Raw genomic sequence first — 20,129 nt, 5'->3', positions numbered from 1 at the left:
CCCAACCTTCAAGTCATCAGTCCTGCCGGCACAGACGTTTAACCCACTGCACCACCAAGGACTTCACTACTATTTACAATAACAAGGTTTCTATAACACAGATAAAGAAATACAATCGCTTTACACGCAGCAGCCTTTATACTGGAGCTTTACGCATGAGGCTTCTCTCATATCAGGCCTACTCATATCAGGCCTTCCTCACACTGAACCTATGAACTGTGTTAGTCTTCACACGCTGAAGCTTTAAACACGAGGCTTCTCTCAACTGACATTTACTTCACACTGACTGAGGAATTCCCTCACTAAGGCAAACTAACTCTAACAGGCTTTGTTGGCTGTTACAGATGTAAATAAACAGAAGCTTTACCACGGCTTCTCAAGCAGTTTACCTTGAAGTGTAATAACGTGCCACTCAGGTTTGTGAAATAAGTAACAGTAACTTTACTTCAGTTCAATAGGTCAAACAGAGCAACAATATATACAGTAATCTCTCTGATTTCTTCCAGAGAACAGAGGGAATAAACAGTTCTATTAAAACAGTCTTTAAATATACTTCATTGCCTTAAAAATGATCAGGCTTCAGAGAGTCGGCAGCCATTGATTCCCTACCTGTTACCTCTTCACTCTATGAGGTAAAAATGCCAGCTCAAACCGTTTCTCTCAGCAGCAAGCCAGAGACAGTTAGCCAATCAGAATGTTAGCTCCTGGCACGCTTAGCCAATCAGCTGCTGACACTTGTCTTTCCAGTCAACCCATTACATCATCCCCATAGACTTCGGCCTACTCATTCTCCTCAGGGCGACACTAACTTTGGCCTACTACAACAGGCTTCAGCTTAGTAATTCTTTCAGTGCTTGATTCACACTTTTGTAATCAAAAATACCCAGTTACTATTGAATATTTCTGACAATTTCTGCCACGGGCTCCCCTTTGAATCCCTTCCTTGCCTCCCTCCACAGCCTCCTTACAGGCCAGAGCCAGTCCCAGGCAGGGCTCCTTGTGACCAGGAGGAGGGAGGGAGGAGTCCCTCACAAAACAGACCTTAATACAGGCAGGATTTGGGGGAAATTGACCTTGGATTCTGGGAGCTATAGTTCACATGCATCCAGAGAGCACAGAACCCAGCTGAGAACAGATCTGGATTAAATTTGGCACAGACCCAAAATGGCCAACTTTGAATACAGGCAGGATTTGGGGGGGATTGACCTTGGATTTTGAGAGTTGTAGTTCACCCACATCCATTCGGTGATGGATTTGGACCAAACTTGGCACACAGACAGACCCAACATGTTCAACTTTGAATACAGGCGGGGGTTGGGGGTAGTTGATCTTGGAATCCTGGAGCTGTAGTTCACCCACACCAGCTGGTGACAGATCTGGATCAAACTTGGCACACAGACGCAACATGGCCAACTTTTGAGTACTGGCGGGATTTGCGGCTGATTGGCCTTGGAATCTGGGAGTTGTAGTACAGAACCCTGTCAACGACGGATCTAGACCTAAAGTCAAAAGGACACGGAGAACCGAACAGAAAAAAAAAATGAGACGCTGTGGCACAGACTGGAGAGCAAGCCAGCTGCAACCAGCTGCAATGAATCACTCTGACCAGGAGGTCATGAGTTTGAGGCCCGCTCAGAGCCTATGTTTGTCTTGTCTTTGTTCTATGTTAAAAGGCATTGAATGTTTGCCTATATGTGTAATGTGATCCGCCCTGAGTCCCCTTCGGGGTGAGAAGGGCGGAATATAAATGATGTAAATAAATAAATAAATAAATAAATAAAAGCCTCCCGTTTTGATCAAGATTCAAAGAGAGGAGGTGATCCAGGAAAAAAAGGCTTCTGAAGATGATATGCATGTGTTGGATCTGAGAACTTTTATATGATTCATTGTATTTATTTAAATTGCAGGAGAATAAGGAAAGTACTGGAGACATCAGAAAAAGCATTTTTAAAGGCTGGCAAGTGAACTAACAACTTTGTTTAAGTTTAACAGGAATTTAAAGTGGCCTGGCCACCATCTACAGAAGACAAAGTTTATGAAGAAATTGCAATTGCCATAATACATTGGGAGTTACAGTATCAATTGAATAATAAATAATGTGCACAATATAAGGTCATGTAAACTGCAGTAATGATTTGGCTTGCTGGATAATGCATGACTTTATATTGTGAGCAAATAGCAAATGTCAGGCAGAACATGTCCTGTCAACACTTTCATGGAAAAACAAGATTTTTGTTTAAGGGTCATCTAGGTAAGGGATTTTTAGGGTTTTTAAAGAAAATATTCAAGAGCTGCTGCGTTAGACCAAACTTGGCAAAGAGACCAATCACGGATTTGGAGGGAACAAACCCTGGAATCCAGGAATTGGCCAACTTTTGAGTACTGGCAGGGTTTGCAGGATGATTGTCCTTGGAATCTGGAAGTGGTAATTCACCCACATCCAGAGATCACTGAACCCAGCTGAGGACGGATCTGGACCAAATTTGGCACACAGACTCAAAATGGACAATTTTAGAGATACTGGCCTGGTTTGGAGGTGATTGACCCATGAATTTTGGAGTGGTAGTCACCCACATCATTATGCATATCACGATGAGAGCATTCATAAAAAAACAAAAGCAAAGACTGTCTTTTTCTAATAAATAGCATTACAGATTACCTAACCCGGGCATTACCAGATATATTGTCGAAGGCTTTCATGGCCGGGATCACAGGGTTGTTGTATGTCTTTCGGGCTGTGTGGCCATGTTCCAGAAGTATTCTCTCCTGACGTTTCGCCCACATCTATGGCAGGCATCCTCAGAGGTTGTGAGGTATGGATAAACTAAGTAAGGAAAGGAAAGAATATATATCTGTGTAGAGTCCAGGGTGTGGCAAGAGTCCTTTGTCACTGGGAGCCAGCATTAATGTTTCAGTTAATCACCCTAATTAGCATTGGAAATGTTTTGTCTCTTGCCTGAGGGCATCCTTTGTTCAGTCAAGCCCTCAGAGTGTTGCTTCCCATCTACTGTTTTGATTTTGGAGTTTTGTAATACTGGTAGCCACATTTTGTTCATTTTCATGGTTTCTTCCTTTCTGTTGAAGTTGTCCACATGCTTGTGGATTTCAATGGCTTCTCTGTGTAGTCTGACATGATAGTTGTTGGAATGGTCCAGCATTTTTGTGTTCTCAAATAATATCCTGTGTCCAGGCTGGTTCATCAAATGCTCTGCTATGGCTGATTTCTCTGGTTGAATTAGTCTGCAGTGCCTTTCATGTTCTTTGACTCGTGTTTGGGCGATGCTGCGTTTGGTGGTCCCTATGTAGCCTTGTCCACAGCTGCATGGTATCCGGTAGACTCCTGCAGAAGAGAGAGGATCCCTCTTGTCCTTCGCTGACCATAGCATTTGTTGGATTTTCTTTGTGGGTCTGTAGATAGTTTGTAGGTTGTGCTTCTTCATCAGTTTGCCTATGCGGTCAGTGGTTCCCTTGATGTATGGTAAGAACACCTTTCCTCTGGGTGGATCTTTGTCTTGACTCTCATGGCTTGTTCTTGGCCTTGCAGCTCTTTTGATGTCTGTGGTGGAGTATCCATTGGCCTGTAGAGCCCAGTTTTGGTGGTTTAGTTCACCTTGGAGGTGGTGAGGTTTGCAGATTCTTTGTGCACGGTCTGTCAGGGCTTTGATTGTGATTAACTGAAACATTAATGCTGGCTCCCAGTGACAAAGGACTCTTGCCACACCCTGGACTCTACACAGATATATATTCTTTCCTTTCCTTACTTAGTTTATCCATACCTCACAACCTCTGAGGATGCCTGCCATAGATGTGGGCGAAACGTCAGGAGAGAATACTTCTGGAACATGGCCACACAGCCCGAAAGACATACAACAACACCATTACCAGATAGTGTGTATTCCAGATCTTTGATCATTTTGGTCACTTTTTTCTCGGGTACGTTCCAGTGGTGTGTTTAAATAATAGGAAGAGCTCTGCAAGTGTTAGTTCTTTGTGCCCATTGGCAACTATTGTTCCTTCCCTTCCTGGAAAGTCTCCTCAGCCCAGCATTGGTCCCAAATGGCTCCTTGTGATCCACGAGAAAGAAAGGTTCAGCTCAAGAGCCAATCCCTCTCGTTTTAAGGAGAGATTTTTTTTCCTTCAATGGAATGATCTTTCAATAATGGAAGATCATTTGCAGGCATTCCACCTTTGGAGCCCCAAACAGACGTTTGAGATATTTGAGAAATGTCAAGTGCCTCTGCAAAAATGGTTGCCAGGAGATGGGAGATGCCATGCACAAAACTGTTGGAATTCAACCCTATGCTGCTCTAGTCTCAAGTCCTCAAAGAGAAGCAGATAGAATTAAGCTAAGGTAAGTGAATCCCTCGCCCCTCATTCCTGAATGTCTGTAGTTGTTGTTCTGTTTTGTCTCACTCTCTGACCTTTCTCCTCCCATCCTGAATACTGATGGGGAATTTTGATGGGAAACTGGTAGACATGTGAAAAACAAGTGGTACATGTGTATGTATGTGTGCGTATGTATGATGACAATATGCCTCCAAGCAGCAAATTCTGATTTTTGAAACTAAACAGGGTAAGCCTAGGTTAGTGTTTGGGTCTTGAGGCAGCCTTTCTCTGAGGCTGAGAGAATGTCACTTGTTCCAGACACACCAGTGGGTTTCCAAGGCCAAGTCGGGCTGCAAGCTCTGCCTTACAGAAGGACAGTACAAGGCTCAAACCATTACACCACCAGGCCATAAGATGCCTTTATTTCTCTCTGGGCATTTCCAAAAGAATACAAGAAACAAAGCACATTTCAGTGAACTTTCTAAAACAAGCAAAAAAGAGCTGAACAGGAGGAAACCAGCGTGGCCAAGAAAAGATCCAAAATGACTGGAATCTGCTATCAGTCTAGACAAGAAGGCATCAATACAAAGGCTAGAGCAGTTTTCTGTCCGCATGTGTTTCCTTCATTGTGTGAGCATTCTGCTGCCTACTGAGGACTGAACTCTTTCCACACTCTTGTCGTGTGTACGCTTCCTCTCCTGGAGAGTTTTGAGACCTGATTTGAAGACACAATTCTTTCCACCCTCTCAGCATAGAGGCTTCACTCCTCTGAGATTCATTTCATGTTCAATGGGATTTTTCTTCTAAGTGAAGGCCTTAACACACTCCAGGTATTTCCATGGCTTATTTCCTGTGTGGGTTTCTTACTGCATTGTGAAAGCTTGTTGTGGAACTCAGCTTTTCCAGAAGGCAGGAATATGTTTAATTTCTCTTTGTCTAAACATTGTTATTATTTGAGTTCAAATTCAGTTTGCAGTTCAACTCTTATCAGGTCCCAGGCTTTTTTACTTCTCTTCTATGTGAGTTTTTTTAGTGGGCCTTCAGACTTGTTCTCCAATGGAAGTTCTTCCCTCAATCCAGAGATGTCTTTGATTTCTCTTCTATAAGAGTATTCTGGACATTTTTGAGGTCTGATTTGAAGCCAAACCTCTTCCCACACTCTCTTGTATGACTGTTCTGGTGAGTTGTAAGAATGGATTTAAGGCTATAACTCTTCCCACACACCAGACATTTATAGGGTTTCTCTCCTCTATGATTCATTTCATGTGCAATGAGACTTTGCTTATGAGAAAAACCTTTTCCGCACTCCAGGCATTTATAGGGTTTCTCTCCTCTGTGTTTCATTTCATGTCCAATAAGACTTCTCTTACCAGAAAAACCTTTTCCGCACTCCGGGCATTTATAGGGTTTCTCTCCTCTGTGATTCCTTTCATGTCCAATAAGACTTCTCTTATCAGAAAAACCTTTTCCACACTCCGGGCATTTATAGGGTTTCTCTCCTCTGTGATTCATTTCATGTGCAATGAGACTTTGCTTATGAGAAAAACCTTTTGCACACTCCAGGCATTTATAGGGTTTCTCTCCTCTGTGATTCATTTCATGTGCAATGAGACTTCGCTTATCAGAAAAACCTTTTGCGCACTCTAGGCATTTATAGGGCTTCTCTCCTGTGTGGGTTCTTTCATGTCTCTTGTGGTTTCCTTTATGAAAGAAATGTTTTCCACACCTCAGGCATTTATATGGCTTCTCTTCCGTGTGGGTTTTTTGGTGTGTGTTTAGGACTCCTTCATGATGAAAACATTTTCCACACTCCAGGCATTTATATGGCATCCCTCCTCTGTGAGTCATTTCATGCCTAGTGAGATTTCTATTTTCAACAAAGCTTTTTCCACATGTCAAGCATTTATATGGCTTCTCTCCCATGTGGGTGTAATGGTGCAGCTTTAGGGATCTTTTCCAACAGAAACTCTTTCCACACTCCAGACATTTATAGGGTTTCTCTCCTCTGTGATTAATTTCATGTCCAATAAGACTTCTCTTTTCAGAAAATCCTTTTCCACACTCCAGGCATTTATATATATTCTCTCCCATGTGGGTTTTTTGGTGTTTGTTTAGGACTCCTTTGAGATGAAAGCATTTCCCACACTTAGTGCATTTATAGGGTTTCTCTCCTCTGTGATTCATTTCATGTCCAATAAGACTTCTCCTTTCAGAAAAATCTTTTCCACATTCCTGGCATTTATATAGCTTCTCTCCTGTATGGGTTCTTTTGTGTTTGTTGAGGTTTCCTTTCTGAAAAAAACATTTTCCACACTCCAGGCATTTAAATGGCTTCTCTCCTCTGTGAGTGTTTTGGTGGAGCTTTAGGCGTTCTCTCAAAGAAAAACTCTTCCCGCACTCCAAACACATATAGGGTTTCTCTCCTCTGTGATTCATTTCATGTCCAATAAGACTTCTCTTTTCAGAAAATCCTTTCCCACACTCCAGGCATTTATATAGTTTAGCCACAATTTGTGGTTTTTCATAGTTTCTGAGGTGTATACTAGACCCAAAACTCTCTTCCTGTTGATGGCATTGAGGTTGTCCTTTCTCTATTCGGATGGTGCTATCACCATTTAGGCATGAGTCCTCATGCAAGAAGTTAGTCTCAAGGACAAGACAGTTCCTAATTTCCCTGCTTTCATCTACAGTTTCTTGAACTGTGTTTTCCCTCATACTGGCAGAACACTCCTTCCTTCTGTAATCTTCTCTTTCCGTTTCCAGGTTTCCCTCTTCCCCCTCAATATATTCTGCTGGTTTAAACCACACTTTATATGATGCTGTCCCATTTTCACTCTCTTTTCTAGCACCACCTGAAAGAAAAAACATTAAGAAGGCATGAGAAAATAGAAGCAGGAAATCAGTCAACTAGCTAGCAGCCCAGATCATCCTCTTATTCATGCTCCTTTCAAAAGTTCACTTTGATTCTTCATTGTCAAGGACACTTTTTCATCCTCAAATAATAACTTTAATTTTCCAATTAAATGTTCTTGTTCTATTAAACAACACCCAAGCAACAGGATTATGATCCAACAATATTCTGAGTAAAATTGTCAAGCTTTTAAGAGTTACAGATTGAGATCTCAAAGACACATCAGTTCTGGATGAATGTCTTACATTTTCCTAAGAAGAAAGCATTTTTAGTTGTTGTATTTGTATGTGCAGGAAGCTGGAAATATGATATAATCCATTAATTTAAATATAGATTTAGGGATTTTCTTCCTGTTGAAATTAAATGAATTTGTTTTGCCTCAGTTCCTAATCTATTAAGATCATGTTGGATCATGAATCATGAATCTGTCCACTGGGCTATTAGCTTTCTCTCCCAAATTGGTGTTATTGCACGCTCCTCAGTTCCTCCCCACCTCAGTTGGCATCTCTTTGTGGACTTGTAGTAGTTAAATCAGAGTTTGAAATTCAGTTGTATTGAGGGAATGATTATTTGATTTAAATAATGTCTAAATTGTTGTTATGATATGACAAGGAGGAAGAACAAGAGAAAGACCGTATGGCCAAATGGGTGCAAAACATAGTTACACAAATTCAGCTGGAACAATGAAAGGAGAGTTTCAAAGAAGAATCATGATCCTAAGCTATGCAACAAGACTTCAGAAACAGGTCTCATTTCCAAAATTGATTTCTAAGAACAAGATGCAGACAGATCCTTACCGAAAGAGGCCAACATCTTATAATTCTCTCCCATGATCTCCCAGTGCAGGGCCTGTTGATCCGGATCAAGCAGGGCCCATTCTTCCTCACTGAAATGTACAAACACATCCTCAAAAGTCACCTGAAAGAAGAGAATTAGGACAAGGACATTAGTAATGCTTCTTGCACTATTAATAATAACAAATAATAAACTTTATTTATACCCCCACCATCTCCTCGAAGGGATTCTGGGTGGCTCACAAAAGCACTCAAAGATGCAGCACATAAAATAAACAATAAAAATAAGCATATAAATGATGGCAAAATAAATGTACAACAGCGAACATACATAAGACATAACATAACAAAAATTTAAAATTCATAAAATGCAGCAGTGACTGCAGATAAAACAGGCTGTCTTCAATTTAAAATTCAGTGGCGGAGTGAAGCAATCACTAAGTCCTCAAATCTAACAATTAAAATGTGGTCAAGGTCAAAGGCTGTAATGAAGTACAAATTTTTGGTATACAGATGTTATGTTTAATTATGTGTTTGTGTTTTAGAAGGGTAAGTATTGCAGTTGCTGCTCTCAGCACTCAGAGGCTGGTTGCCATGCAGAAGTGGCGGAGCCAACTGCCGTTTAGCTGAGGAAGAGCAGAGTTTTTTTTAAAAAAGAGAGCCAGTCTGTGCTCTGATGAGGCACAGGGAAGACTGATCCTAGGTTAAGGGGATTAGGGAAACTCAATTGGTCATTTTGAGCCAGTTTAAAATAAGTTTGGTGACCTATTTGATATAATCTGTGTCCTAGTAAGGAACAGAGAATCTGTGATAGCAGATCACAGGGGTGACTGTGGTATAAAAGTGGCTGAGGAATAGAGTATCCTTAAGTAAAAGAAGTAATATTTTAGAGAGTTGATTCATCTTATTCTAGTGTTGTAACTGTTAATAAGAATACCTCTTCATGAGAAACATCATTGTAACCATTAAGCTTTGTGCCTGAATAAACTTGTTCTTGTTTTTCCAACATCGAAGCCTCTGTCATATATATATTATAAACCAAGTACGCTACCATCTAGAGTGAATAAAAAGAAAAAAGAAGCAAAAGTAACAGGTCTGCTCCCTGAGTCTTTGGTGGCTAAATTATTTCAATTGGTGGTTCCATCTTCCCAGATTAGTGACAGCAGTTATTAATTTTTATAATTTGGTGGCAGTCGTAATTAAGCTCCTCGTAATTAAGATTCCTTTACAATTGGTGGCAGCGGTGGGATAAAAAGATTCCCCCCTGCCTGAAAGAGCCTTAGATGTAATAATGACACCTTCATGTTTAAAAAGCCATGTTTTTAGACTAGACTGAAAAACTTGGAGAGTGGGGACTAACCCAATCTCTCTAGGGAGGGCATTCCAGAGCTGTGGGGCCACCACCGAGAAGGCCTTCTCTCTCATCCCAACCAACTGTACTTGGGATGGTGGTGGGATTGAAAGAAGAGCCTCTACAGCAGATCTCAGAGCTCATTACAGTTCACTGAAGGAGATGCAGTCTCGAAGATAGGTCAGACCCAAAGTGTATAGGGCTTTATAAGTAACAACCTGCACTTTGAATTGGATACAGAAACTTGGCGGAAGCCAGTGGAGCTGCTTAAGTAGGGGCATTGTATGCTTCCTATAACTAGCCCCAGTTAGTAATCTGGCTGCCGACCTTTGCACTAGCTAGCAGGAGCTTCCGAGCCATCTTTAAAGGCAGCCCCATATAGAGTACATTGCTTTTCAAGTTACGGTCGCAGCTGGCACATCAGTTTTAACTGTGCAAAGGCCCTCCCGGCCACCGCCGGCACCTGAGTGTCAAGTGTATGTGATGAATCCATGAGAACCCCCAGGCTGTGGACCTGTGTCCTTAGGGGGAATGTAGCCGCATTGAACACAGGTTGCCACCCTATACCCCGATTGGCCCTGCAACTGACCGGGTGGTCTCTGCCTTGTCAGGATTGAGTTTCAACTTATTAGTCCTCATCCAGTCCATTACACCGGCCAGGCACCAGAGAACTTCCTTGGAGGGGGTTGGAAAAGAGTAGTAGAGTTACATGTCGTCTGTGTAGAGAACTCCAAAACTCCAGATGACCTCACCCAGTGGTTTTCATGTAGATGTTGAAAAGCATAGGAGAAAGAATGGAACTTTGCGGGATCCCACAGGTCAATGGCCAGCCGTCTGAGCAGGTGTGTGCCACCATCACCATCTGGGTAGCATGTGGGTACGATCCTGGGAAGTAGTGGAGCCACTACAGCACAGTGCCCTCAAGATCCATTCTGGAGAGCCGATTCAGACGGATACCATTATTGATGGTCTTGAAAGCTGCTGAGCTATACAAGAGAACCAGCAGGGACACACTCCCCATCTAGCTCTCTGCTGAGGTCATCCACCAAGGTGACCAAAGTTGTCTCCATTCCGTGACAAGGCCTATAACCAGACTACAAGGGATCTAGACAATCCTTTTCATCCAAGAATCTCTGGAGTTGAGAAGCTACCACTTGCTCCAGAACTTTGCCCAAGAAGGGGAGGATCAGGAATATCCCCTTGGGAGCCAAAATGGAGAAGTTCCCTGACCACTTGGAACAACTCCACTGGTCTATTCATTGCAGATGCAATGCGGGCAGTCGAGAACACCTTCCGACATTGCCGTGGAATAGGCCCTAAGTGAGGCTCTAGCCCGTGTTCGATTGGATTCGACCTGAGACGTCCGCCAGATGCACTCAAGTCTCAGCCTCTCTTGCTTCATCACCGCTAGCAACTTGGTAAACCAAGGAGCTGAGTTGGCTCTGCTAGACAAGAGAGGATGTTCAGGAGCGATTGTGTCCACCGCCCTGGTCACCACCATATTCCAGAGATCGACCAGGGCTCCGACAGGATTGTCTGCCACCATGACAGGCATTATCTTCCCCAGTTAGGGAATTAAAGTTTGCAGCAGATTAAAACAGCTCTAGTTAAACATTCACAAATCCAGAAGTTCAAAAGCATAAAATTAAAACCAGGGAAACAGTAAAGTCACAATACTGGAAAGTGTTCTATGAGCCCTGTTCCAACCAAAGCATCTGTTTTTCAAAGCCTGTTGGAACAGAAAACCCTTCTTCTGTTTGGAGAAAGAAATCCTTTGGGAAGGGAGTTCTGGGTCCTGAGAGCACCCACCGAGAAGTCAACTCCCAGGTGGTTCTTCCATAACATACAACTAGGTTGATCTATTGATAGTGTGAACGGGGGATTCTGACCAAAGTGGAAAACATTCTGTGGGCCAAATGGAAGAGGAAGGCCTTAGAGAACTGCATCCTGAGATCACTTGAAATGAAACTTGGGCAGAAGCAGAAAACAAACCAATGGAAGAACCTTGGGGCCGGGCTGTGGCGCAGCTGGCTAGTAACCAGCTGCTATTAATCACTACTGACCGAGCGGTCAAGAGTTCGAAGCCCGGGTCGGGTTAAGCCTCCGACCATAAAAAAAAAATAGCCCCAGCTTGCTGTTGACCTAGCAGCCCCGAAAGACAGTTGCATCTGTCAAGTAGGGAAAATTTAGGGACGCTTTATGCGGGAGGCTAATTTAACTAATCTGCAACACCATAAAACTGCTCACGAGGAAAAGAAGAGGAAGAACAGCCACCAATGGACGGTGAAGCAACAGCTCCCCCTGTGGCTGGAATCATGAAGCTGGAAAGATGTCAAAAAAAATGCCTCTGTGTCTGTCTAAAACTGAATGTTGTTTGTCTGTTGGCATTGAATGTTTGCCATATATGTGTTCATTGTAATCCGCCCTGAGTCCCCTTCGGGGTGAGAAGGGCGGAATATAAATACTGTAAATAAATAAAATAAATAAACCTTTCCAGCCACATGTTTTAAGTTTTATATTTTATACTGTATTTAATTGGTTGTAATATATTTTTATATGTTGTTGTTTTTAATGATGTATCGGCATTGAATTGTTGCCAATTGTATACCACCCTGAGTCCCTCCGGGTGAGAAGGGCGGGATAGAAATATTTGAAATATATAAATAAATAAATAAATAAATGACGTGGCCCTGGACAATTCCAGAATTATCTCCAGTCCATTTCTACTTCCATCCCTTTACCTGATCCTGTTCCATGGAGGCCGTTTCTCCTGCTTCACAAACAGATAAGCCATTGTGGCTTCCCAACATCCTTGGCTCTTCCTCTGTGAAATACCAAAGAAAGGAAGGAAAGAGCAGCTTCATTACTATATTTTAGTTAAAAAAACACAAAAAGGGACATATAAAGAGAAGGAACAGAAAGAATTGAAAGAAAGTTTTATCTGGCATAAGCGTTCATTGAATATGTCATGAATAAATATGATATATGATTTGAATGGAATTGTATGTATGGATGGGGCCTAAATGGGCTGAAGACATAATACTAAAATATTGAGGCCTGGGAAATAACTACACTCAGGAACTGTAATTAAAAGTTGCTGAACTGCTGACATTGATGACTAGAGAATGTAATGAGCTGTACAAAACACAATAATGGTTCAAAACATAAGTAGTGCACAATATGTATATTGGAGCATCATACACATATTACATTCACAGAATCAATGCTCAGTCCTTTACTATATAACCCAAAAGTATCTAACTCAGTATTATAAATCAAACAAAATGATATAAGTCTCTGCAGTCCTAAAAGGATTAGATTGGCAGTTGTAAACGGCGTAAGCGGATATATTACCACCTACTCCAGGCAATAACCAGCTACTCAAGATCTACATCAGCATTGACTCTGTCTCCTTGGCTTTACTGTTGTTTGAAAACCTGTGAAGTCCTGAGGAATCCTTCCAGAACTGCAGAGACTCTGAATCGGTTTTGCCTTTAAGCCAATCTAATCCTTTTAGGACTGCAGAGACTTATATCATTTTGTTTGATTTATAATACTGAGTTAGATACTTTTGGGCAGGGGTCCCCAAACTAAGGCCCGGGGGCTGGATGCGGCCCTCCAAGGTCATTTACCTGGCCCCCGCCCTCAGTTTTATAATATAATATTTTTAAATCATTTTTAATAATATATTGTATTTACATATAACATTGATAATAATATTATAATGTTATACAATATAATACTAATACCATATAATAATATTAATTATATGTTATATATTACATATAGTATTACAGTATAGTGCAGGGGTCCCCAAAGTAAGGCCTGGGGGCCAGATGCAGCCCTCCAAGGTCATTTAATAATATATTATATTGTATATACATATAATATTAATAATAATATTATAATGTTATACAATATAATACTAATAATAATACCATATAATAATATTGATTATATGTTATATATTACATATAATATTACAGTAAAGTGGCATAGTTCAATATAGTAATATATAATGCTAATATTGTGCTATGCTAATAATATAATATATTGTATGTACATATACCTGCTCTGAGTCCCCTTCAGGGTGAGAAGGGTGGGATATAAATGTAATAAATGAATAAATAAATAATTTTGGGCTTAGGCTCGCCCAAAGTCTGAAATGACTTGAAGGCACACAACAACAACAACAATCCTAATTCACTTGACTATCTCATTGGCCAGAAGCAGGCCCACACTTCCCATTGAAATCCTGATAGGTTTATGCTGGTTACAATTGTTTTCATTTTTAAATATTGTATTGTTCTTTCATTGTTGTTGTTGTTTTGCACTACAAATAAGACATGTGCAGTGTGCATAGGAATTTGTTTTTGTTTTTTCTTTCTCCAAATGATAATTCGGCTCCTCCACAGTCTGAAGGATTGTGGACCGGCCCTTTGCTTTAAAAGTTTGAGGACTTTTGGGTTATATACCAAAGGATTGAGCATTGATTCTGTGAATGTAATATATATATGATGCTCCAATATACATATTGTGTACTACTTATGTTTTGAACCATTATTGTGTTTTGTATCGCTCATTACATTGTTTAGAATAGACATCTGTGTTTATCCAATAGTATTGATGACCAGAGACCATGATTAACTGTTGAACTTTTGGGGGAAACAATGTGTTTACATTAGTCAAAGACATTGGTTCTTTAAGTTAAGGAAATGTTTCCAAGGTTTCTTATGTTAAGAAGGAAAACAACACAAGGTTTTACATTTACCAACAACAGTTAAGAAGAGTCAACATCTGTCCAGGAAGAGATGAAGCCAGGATGTTCCAAGATAGAAAAACATCTATAATTTATTTACAATTTTGAAGAACATCAGCAAGAAATATTACTATATAAGAGACCTTATTACAATCCAAAAATTGTGACAGACAGCTGTGCTGTTCAACCTCTATGTTCTGGTCCTTGGGAAGGAGAGAGATGTTGTACCTAGGGAGTGTCAGATCTGCAATGAAACGCAGCCTGGTCACTTGTGATTTTGGAGTTCACGTTGCTGTGAATACTGAATAAAAATACAATTCCCCTTTGTTTGTTTGTTTGTTAGCCAATGTAACTGTAGGTTGTTTGTGAATCCAATGTAGTTTCATAGAATCTATATGTCTGTATGTCTCACGTCATTCTTTTTGTAAAAGTTCTGATACACTTTCTTTTACTTGAAAGTTGCAATAAAAGAAGCCATGCTTTAAAGTTATTGAAAAGTTATTCATAACATGGACAGCCCCATCCCCCTTTCATTTCTTTTGCAATTATCTTTTTTTTTCCTTACTCTTGGTCTTTTCCCCCCTTCAACCCAATAATTTATCCCATTCCAATATGTACAATATTTTTGGCAGACTACACAAAATGAGTCAAATCAAATACTAGGGAAATGAGTGGGTCATAACAAAGGAAACAGCGGTCTCACTTATCCAACACTAGCTTATCCAACGTTCTGGATTATCCAACACATTTTTGTAGTCAATGTTTTCAATACATTGTGATATTTTGGTGCTAAATTCGTAAATACAGTAATTACAACATAACATTACTGTGAATTGAACTACCTTTTCTGACACATTTGTTGTATACCATGATGTTTTGGTGCTTAATTTGTAAAATCATAATCTAATTTGATTTTTAATAGGCTTTTCCTTAATCCCTCCTTATTATCCAACATATTCATTTATCCAACGTTCTGCTGGCCCGTTTATGTTGGATAAGTGAGACTCTACTGTATTAGGGAAAAGAGAGGAAACAGGAAATAAAAGGGAAATAAGAGAAGCAATAATTGAATGTGAACAAGCAATAATAGTATTAGGGTGGAAAGATAAATCCAAATGGATAGTAAATAAATGGTAACAATATATGGTGGAGCAGATGGAATTTGAAATTATGAATGTGAAATTAAATGTTTTAAAAACTGATGGAAATAGAACAAGAGAAATGGAAGAAAGATGGACAAGGGTAAAGAACTATATCATGAATGAATCCGGAGATCAAGCCATAAGAAATAAGATATAAATGTTATATAGTATATAGAATGGAAATGTATAAAGGTAAAGATATAAAGATTGTCTCAAAAAGAAATGAATATGTAAACGAAAACCATTCTCGTGTTGGTGGTGGGAATTGTAAATGCTTTGTATGTGTACGGTATGTATTTTTTGTGTTTTATAAAAATAAAAATTCGTAAAAAAAGAAAGAAAGAAAAGTTATTCATAACACAACCAGTTTCATACAATACTGTAGAGTCTCACTTATCCAAGGTTCTGGATTATCCAACGCATTTTTGTAGTCAATGTTTTCAATATATCGTGATATTTTGGTGGTAAATTCGTAAATACAGTAATTACTACATAGCATTACTGCATATTGAACTCCTTTTTCTGTCAGATTTGTGGTATAGCATGATGTTTTGGTGCTTAATTTGTAAAAGCACAATCTAATTTGATGTTTAATAGGCTTTTCCTTAATCCCTCCTTATTATCCAACATATTCACTTATCCAACGTTCTGCCGGCCTGTTTATGTTGGATAAGTGAGACTCTACTGTAGAACAAGAGAAATGGAAGAAAGATGGACAAGGGTAAAGAACTATATCATGAATCAATCCGGAGATCAAGCCATAAGAAATAAGATACAAATGTTATATAGTATATAGAATGGAAATGTATACAGATAAAGATATAAAGATTGTGTTGACGAAGGCTTTCATGGCCGGGATCACAGGGTTGTTGTATGTCTTTCGGGCTGTGTGGCCATGTTCCAGAAGTATTCTCTCCTGACGTTTCGCCCACATCTAGATGTGGGCGAAACGTCAGGAGAGAATACTTCTGGAACATGGCCACACAGCCCGAAAGACATACAACAACCCTGATATAAAGATTGTCTCAAGAAGAAATGAATATGTAAATGAAAACAATTCTCGTGTTGGTGGTGGGAAGTGTAAATGCTTTGTATGTGTACGGTATGTATTTTATTGTTTTATAAAAATAAAAATTCGTAAAAAAAAAAAAGAAAAGAAAGGAAAGTTATTGATAACACAACCGGTTTCATACAATACCATCATGCATCTAGATACTCTAACAACTATTCTTAAAAACATTGTAACAATCCATCTATTCAAGACAAGTCTTACTGGGGATATAACGAGAGACCATATATGTGGAGGAACCTTGAGAGCGAAAACAAGCAAAAGGCCTCTCACCTGGTGGAGCAGCTCTTGTGTCCTCCTCCTCCTCCTCCAGCTTGATCCACCTGGAAGGGAACGTCTTGCTGGTCTCCAACGGGGCCTCCTGGGCCTGAAGGTCCTCTCTCTCCTTTTGCTCTTCCTGCAGCGCCTTCTCCTCTTCTGCCCGACTCAGGAGGAATCCTTCAGCCAAAGCCACGGCCTGGGAACTGGTCTCTGCCCCACATTCCCTCACCCAGCGCTCCATCTCCGCAGGAAGGACGGCCAGGAACTGCTCCAGGAGCACCAGGTCCACCATCTCCGCCTTGGAGTGCTTCTCTGGCTTCAGCCACAGGCGGCAGAGAGAGTGGAGGCGGCTGCAAACCTCTCGGGGCCCCAAAGTCTCCTGGAAGTGAAAGCCCTGGAAGCGTTGGTACCGAAGGTTTGCCCTGAAGGCCTTCTCCTCCAGGGCATCTTGACCCATTCTGCCTGGGGATCCAACAGTTCTCCTGTCCCACATTTCATTGGGCTCTCTTCCCCCTTCAGGGCTGGTCTGGTTTGACTCCTCCAGCTTCACTCTGGGCTCCATCAAGACTGAAGAACCTCTTCCCTTCTCCATCTGTAGATGTCATGAAGCAAAGGCTATGCAAGACAAAGGGGAGATGAAGGCCAGATTAATGATCTATTATTATATTTAAAAAGTGTTCTTTTTGTGTTGCCACTGTGAGAAAAGCGGAGCCCTGGCAGCTTAGATCAAACTTCATGAAGTAACACTATGGGAATCCCCTTATTGCTCTTCCCTTCCCCTTCCCCTCATCTTCACCCCACTTCCCTTGTTTCCCTGTATATAGAGTTCTGAAACTGAGAGGAATCCTGGGAGTTGTAGTGAAACAAAGTCCTTTGCCTTCTCTGCCCAAGAGTGCTGGTGCCTCACCAAACTCCCTTCCCAGGATGGCAGACCATGGAGACAATGCAGTCCAAGTGGCCCCAAAGTGCATTCATTCTGTGATTTATTTATTTTTTGTCAGGAGCAACAGGAGTTGCTTCTGGAGTGAGAGAATTGGCCGTCTGCAAAGACGTTGCCCAGAGGACGCCCGGATGTTTTGATGTTTTGCCATCCTTGTGGGAGGCTTCTCTCATGTCCCTGCGTGGAGCTGGAGCTGATAGAGGGAGCTCATCCGCGCTCTCCCCGGGTGGGATTCTCCGTGATTTATTTTATTTTATTTTTGTGTCAAGAGCAACCGGAGTTGCTTCTGGAGTGAGAGAATTGGCCGTCTGCAAGGACGTTGCCCAGGGGACATTGCCCGGATGTTTTGATGTCTTTACCATCCTTGTGGGAGGCTTCTCTCATGTCCCCGCATGGAGCTGGAGCTGATAGAGGGAGCTCATCCGCGCTCTCCCCGGGTGGGATTCTCCGTGATTTATTTTATTTTATTTTTGTGTCAAGAGCAACCGGAGTTGCTTCTGGAGTGAGAGAATTGGCCGTCTGCAAGGACGTTGCCCAGGGGACATTGCCCGGATGTTTTGATGTCTTTACCATCCTTGTGGGAGGCTTCTCTCATGTCCCCGCATGGAGCTGGAGCTGATAGAGGGAGCTCATCCGCGCTCTCCCCGGGTGGGATTCGAACCTAGCAGCCTTCAGGTCAGCAACCCAACCTTCAAGTCACGAGGCTTTTATCCCCTAGGCCACGGGAGGCTCATTCTGTGATGCAGATGCCTCTTACGACAACATACCTTGCTCTCATTACCAACTCTAAAATGGCCTCAGAATAGCATCACATTTTCCATATAGTGTTATCACATGAACCATATATTGTAATAACCTGATAAGTTCTAATTTTGAAGCTTGGACCAGTAGGTTCCTCGTCTCCCCAGCTTGCCCCAAAACTGTTGCCTACTTGGACTTGCTTCTGACTTTGCGGCCCTTTTCTCCAGCTCTGATTCACACCTTATGTGTGTCTCCATCCCTTGTCTGGTCTCCAAGGTGGACTTTGGAGAACTTCACTGTTTTTATGGAGGAGGAGGAAATGGATTAGTCCAGGCCTGGGCAAACTTCAGCCCTCCAGGTGTTTTGGACTTCAACCCCCACAATTCCTAACAGCCTACCGGCTGTTAGGAATTGTGGGGGTTGAAGTCCAAAACACCTGGAAGGCTGAAGTTTGCCTATGCCAGGAATAGAGGCTCAAGAAGAACCAAAGGATGGAGAAGAGGGAAGGATGGAAGGGAGCTGGAAGGGCCACGTTGGGTCTTCTAACAGAGGGGTCTCCCCCCTTTCCCCCTCCCCACAAAACCCAACGAAGGGGGAAGGAGGTCTCACCGCATGGCTTGGAGAGGGAAGAGACGGAAGGAGCCTCTGCAGGGACTGCTTCTTCGCCCCACCACTCTCCTGCTGCTGGGGGCGGGGCCACTCCCAAGCCCCGCCCCTTTCTCCTCCCCGACCACGCCTCCTTCCCAAGGAATGCCCCCCCTCCCCACTTCCCCATGTGGCCACTGGCATGACTGCATGGAGCGCCGTTACCTTCCCACCAGAGCGGTACCTATTGATCTACTTACATTTGCATGTTTTCGAACTGCTGGGTTGGCAAGCTAGGGCTAACAACGGGAGCTCACCCTACTTCCCAAGCTTTCAGTCAGCACGTTCAGTAGCTCAGGGGTTTAACCCCACTGCGGGCTCCACCAAAGGGGTTACGAATCAGTTTTTGGGCAACTTTGGATTCAGTTTGGTTATTTGAGATGCTGATTCAGAAAAATGCATTGGATGGACCACATAGGAGCCCCGGTGGCAAAGTGTGTTAAAATGCTGAGCTGCTGAACTTGCTCCAGGTTCAAATCCCAGGAACAGAATGAGCGCCCGCTGTTAGCTCCAGCTCCTGCCAACCTAGCAGTTAGAAAACATGCAAACAGAAGTAGATCAATAGGTACCGCTTCGGTGAGAAGGTAACGGTGCTCCATGCAGTCATGCTGGCCACATGACCTTGGAGGTGTCCACGGACAACACCGGCTCTTCGGCTTAGAAATGGAGATGAACACCAACCCCTAGATTCAGACATGACTGGACTTAACATCAGGGGAAACCTTTACCTTTTAGACCACATCAGCTCTCGTTACTAATACAGAACCAATGCCATCCAGTAGTCGCCATCTGCTCGCACAGAGAAAACCATCTTTAATAATCTAAAGCTGATGCGGTCCATCCAAAGCAGTTTTCTGAATCAGCACCCAAAATAACCCCAGGAACAGGCCAAAAAATGAAAACCCCAATGCGTTCCTGCTTCCAGCACTACATAGAACGGCTCTCCTCAGGGGGAGGGAGGAGGAGGAGAAGCAGCAGTCAGGAGGCTTGTTGTCATGCCTCTCCCCTCTCCCGAGATCCCCGTTGCCTCCATACTATAAGAGGCATTTGCGAGACCTGCCACTTTTGTTGCAACAGTGTAATAATACCCGTGAGTCCACGAATAATACTTTAGTTTGTTGTCGAAGGCTTTCATGGCCGGGATCACAGGGTTGTTGTATGTTTTCCGGGCTGTATGGCCATATTCTAGA

General features: G+C 42.1%; 1 protein-coding gene across 1 annotated transcript; it reads right to left on the bottom strand.

Annotated features, from left to right (window-relative positions):
• Window positions 1-4,715: 4,715 nt before the first annotated feature.
• LOC100562781 (zinc finger protein ZFP2) lies at window positions 4,716-18,981 on the bottom strand. Its single transcript, XM_003228751.4, has 5 exons — window positions 18,904-18,981; window positions 16,626-17,228; window positions 12,124-12,206; window positions 8,035-8,155; window positions 4,716-7,178 (listed from the first exon to the last, which is right to left on the bottom strand). Exons 2-5 carry the CDS (start codon window positions 17,203-17,205, stop codon window positions 5,398-5,400), a joined length of 2,565 nt encoding a protein of 854 aa, XP_003228799.3. The 5' UTR covers window positions 17,206-17,228; window positions 18,904-18,981; the 3' UTR covers window positions 4,716-5,397.
• Between the last annotated feature and the right edge of the window lie 1,148 nt (window positions 18,982-20,129).

This window comes from Anolis carolinensis, chromosome 2, assembly GCF_035594765.1.
Source record: "Anolis carolinensis isolate JA03-04 chromosome 2, rAnoCar3.1.pri, whole genome shotgun sequence".
Lineage (NCBI taxonomy): Eukaryota > Metazoa > Chordata > Lepidosauria > Squamata > Dactyloidae > Anolis > Anolis carolinensis.
Note: the sequence above shows the minus strand (reverse complement) of the source record. Positions and strands in the feature narration are given on the sequence as shown.

What these genes read in the sequence shown, in the direction of transcription:
- LOC100562781 (XM_003228751.4), bottom strand. Translation starts at nt 17,205, where the DNA reads ATGGAGAAGGGAAGAGGTTCTTCAGTCTTGATGGAGCCCAGAGTGAAG. An exon ending in CACAAGAGCTGCTCCACCAG is followed by an intron (nt 12,207 to 16,625) that starts GTGAGAGGCCTT and finishes GGTATTTCACAG; the next exon opens with AGGAAGAGCCAAGGATGTTG. An exon ending in CCTCCATGGAACAGGATCAG is followed by an intron (nt 8,156 to 12,123) that starts GTAAAGGGATGG and finishes CTCTTCTTTCAG; the next exon opens with GTGACTTTTGAGGATGTGTT.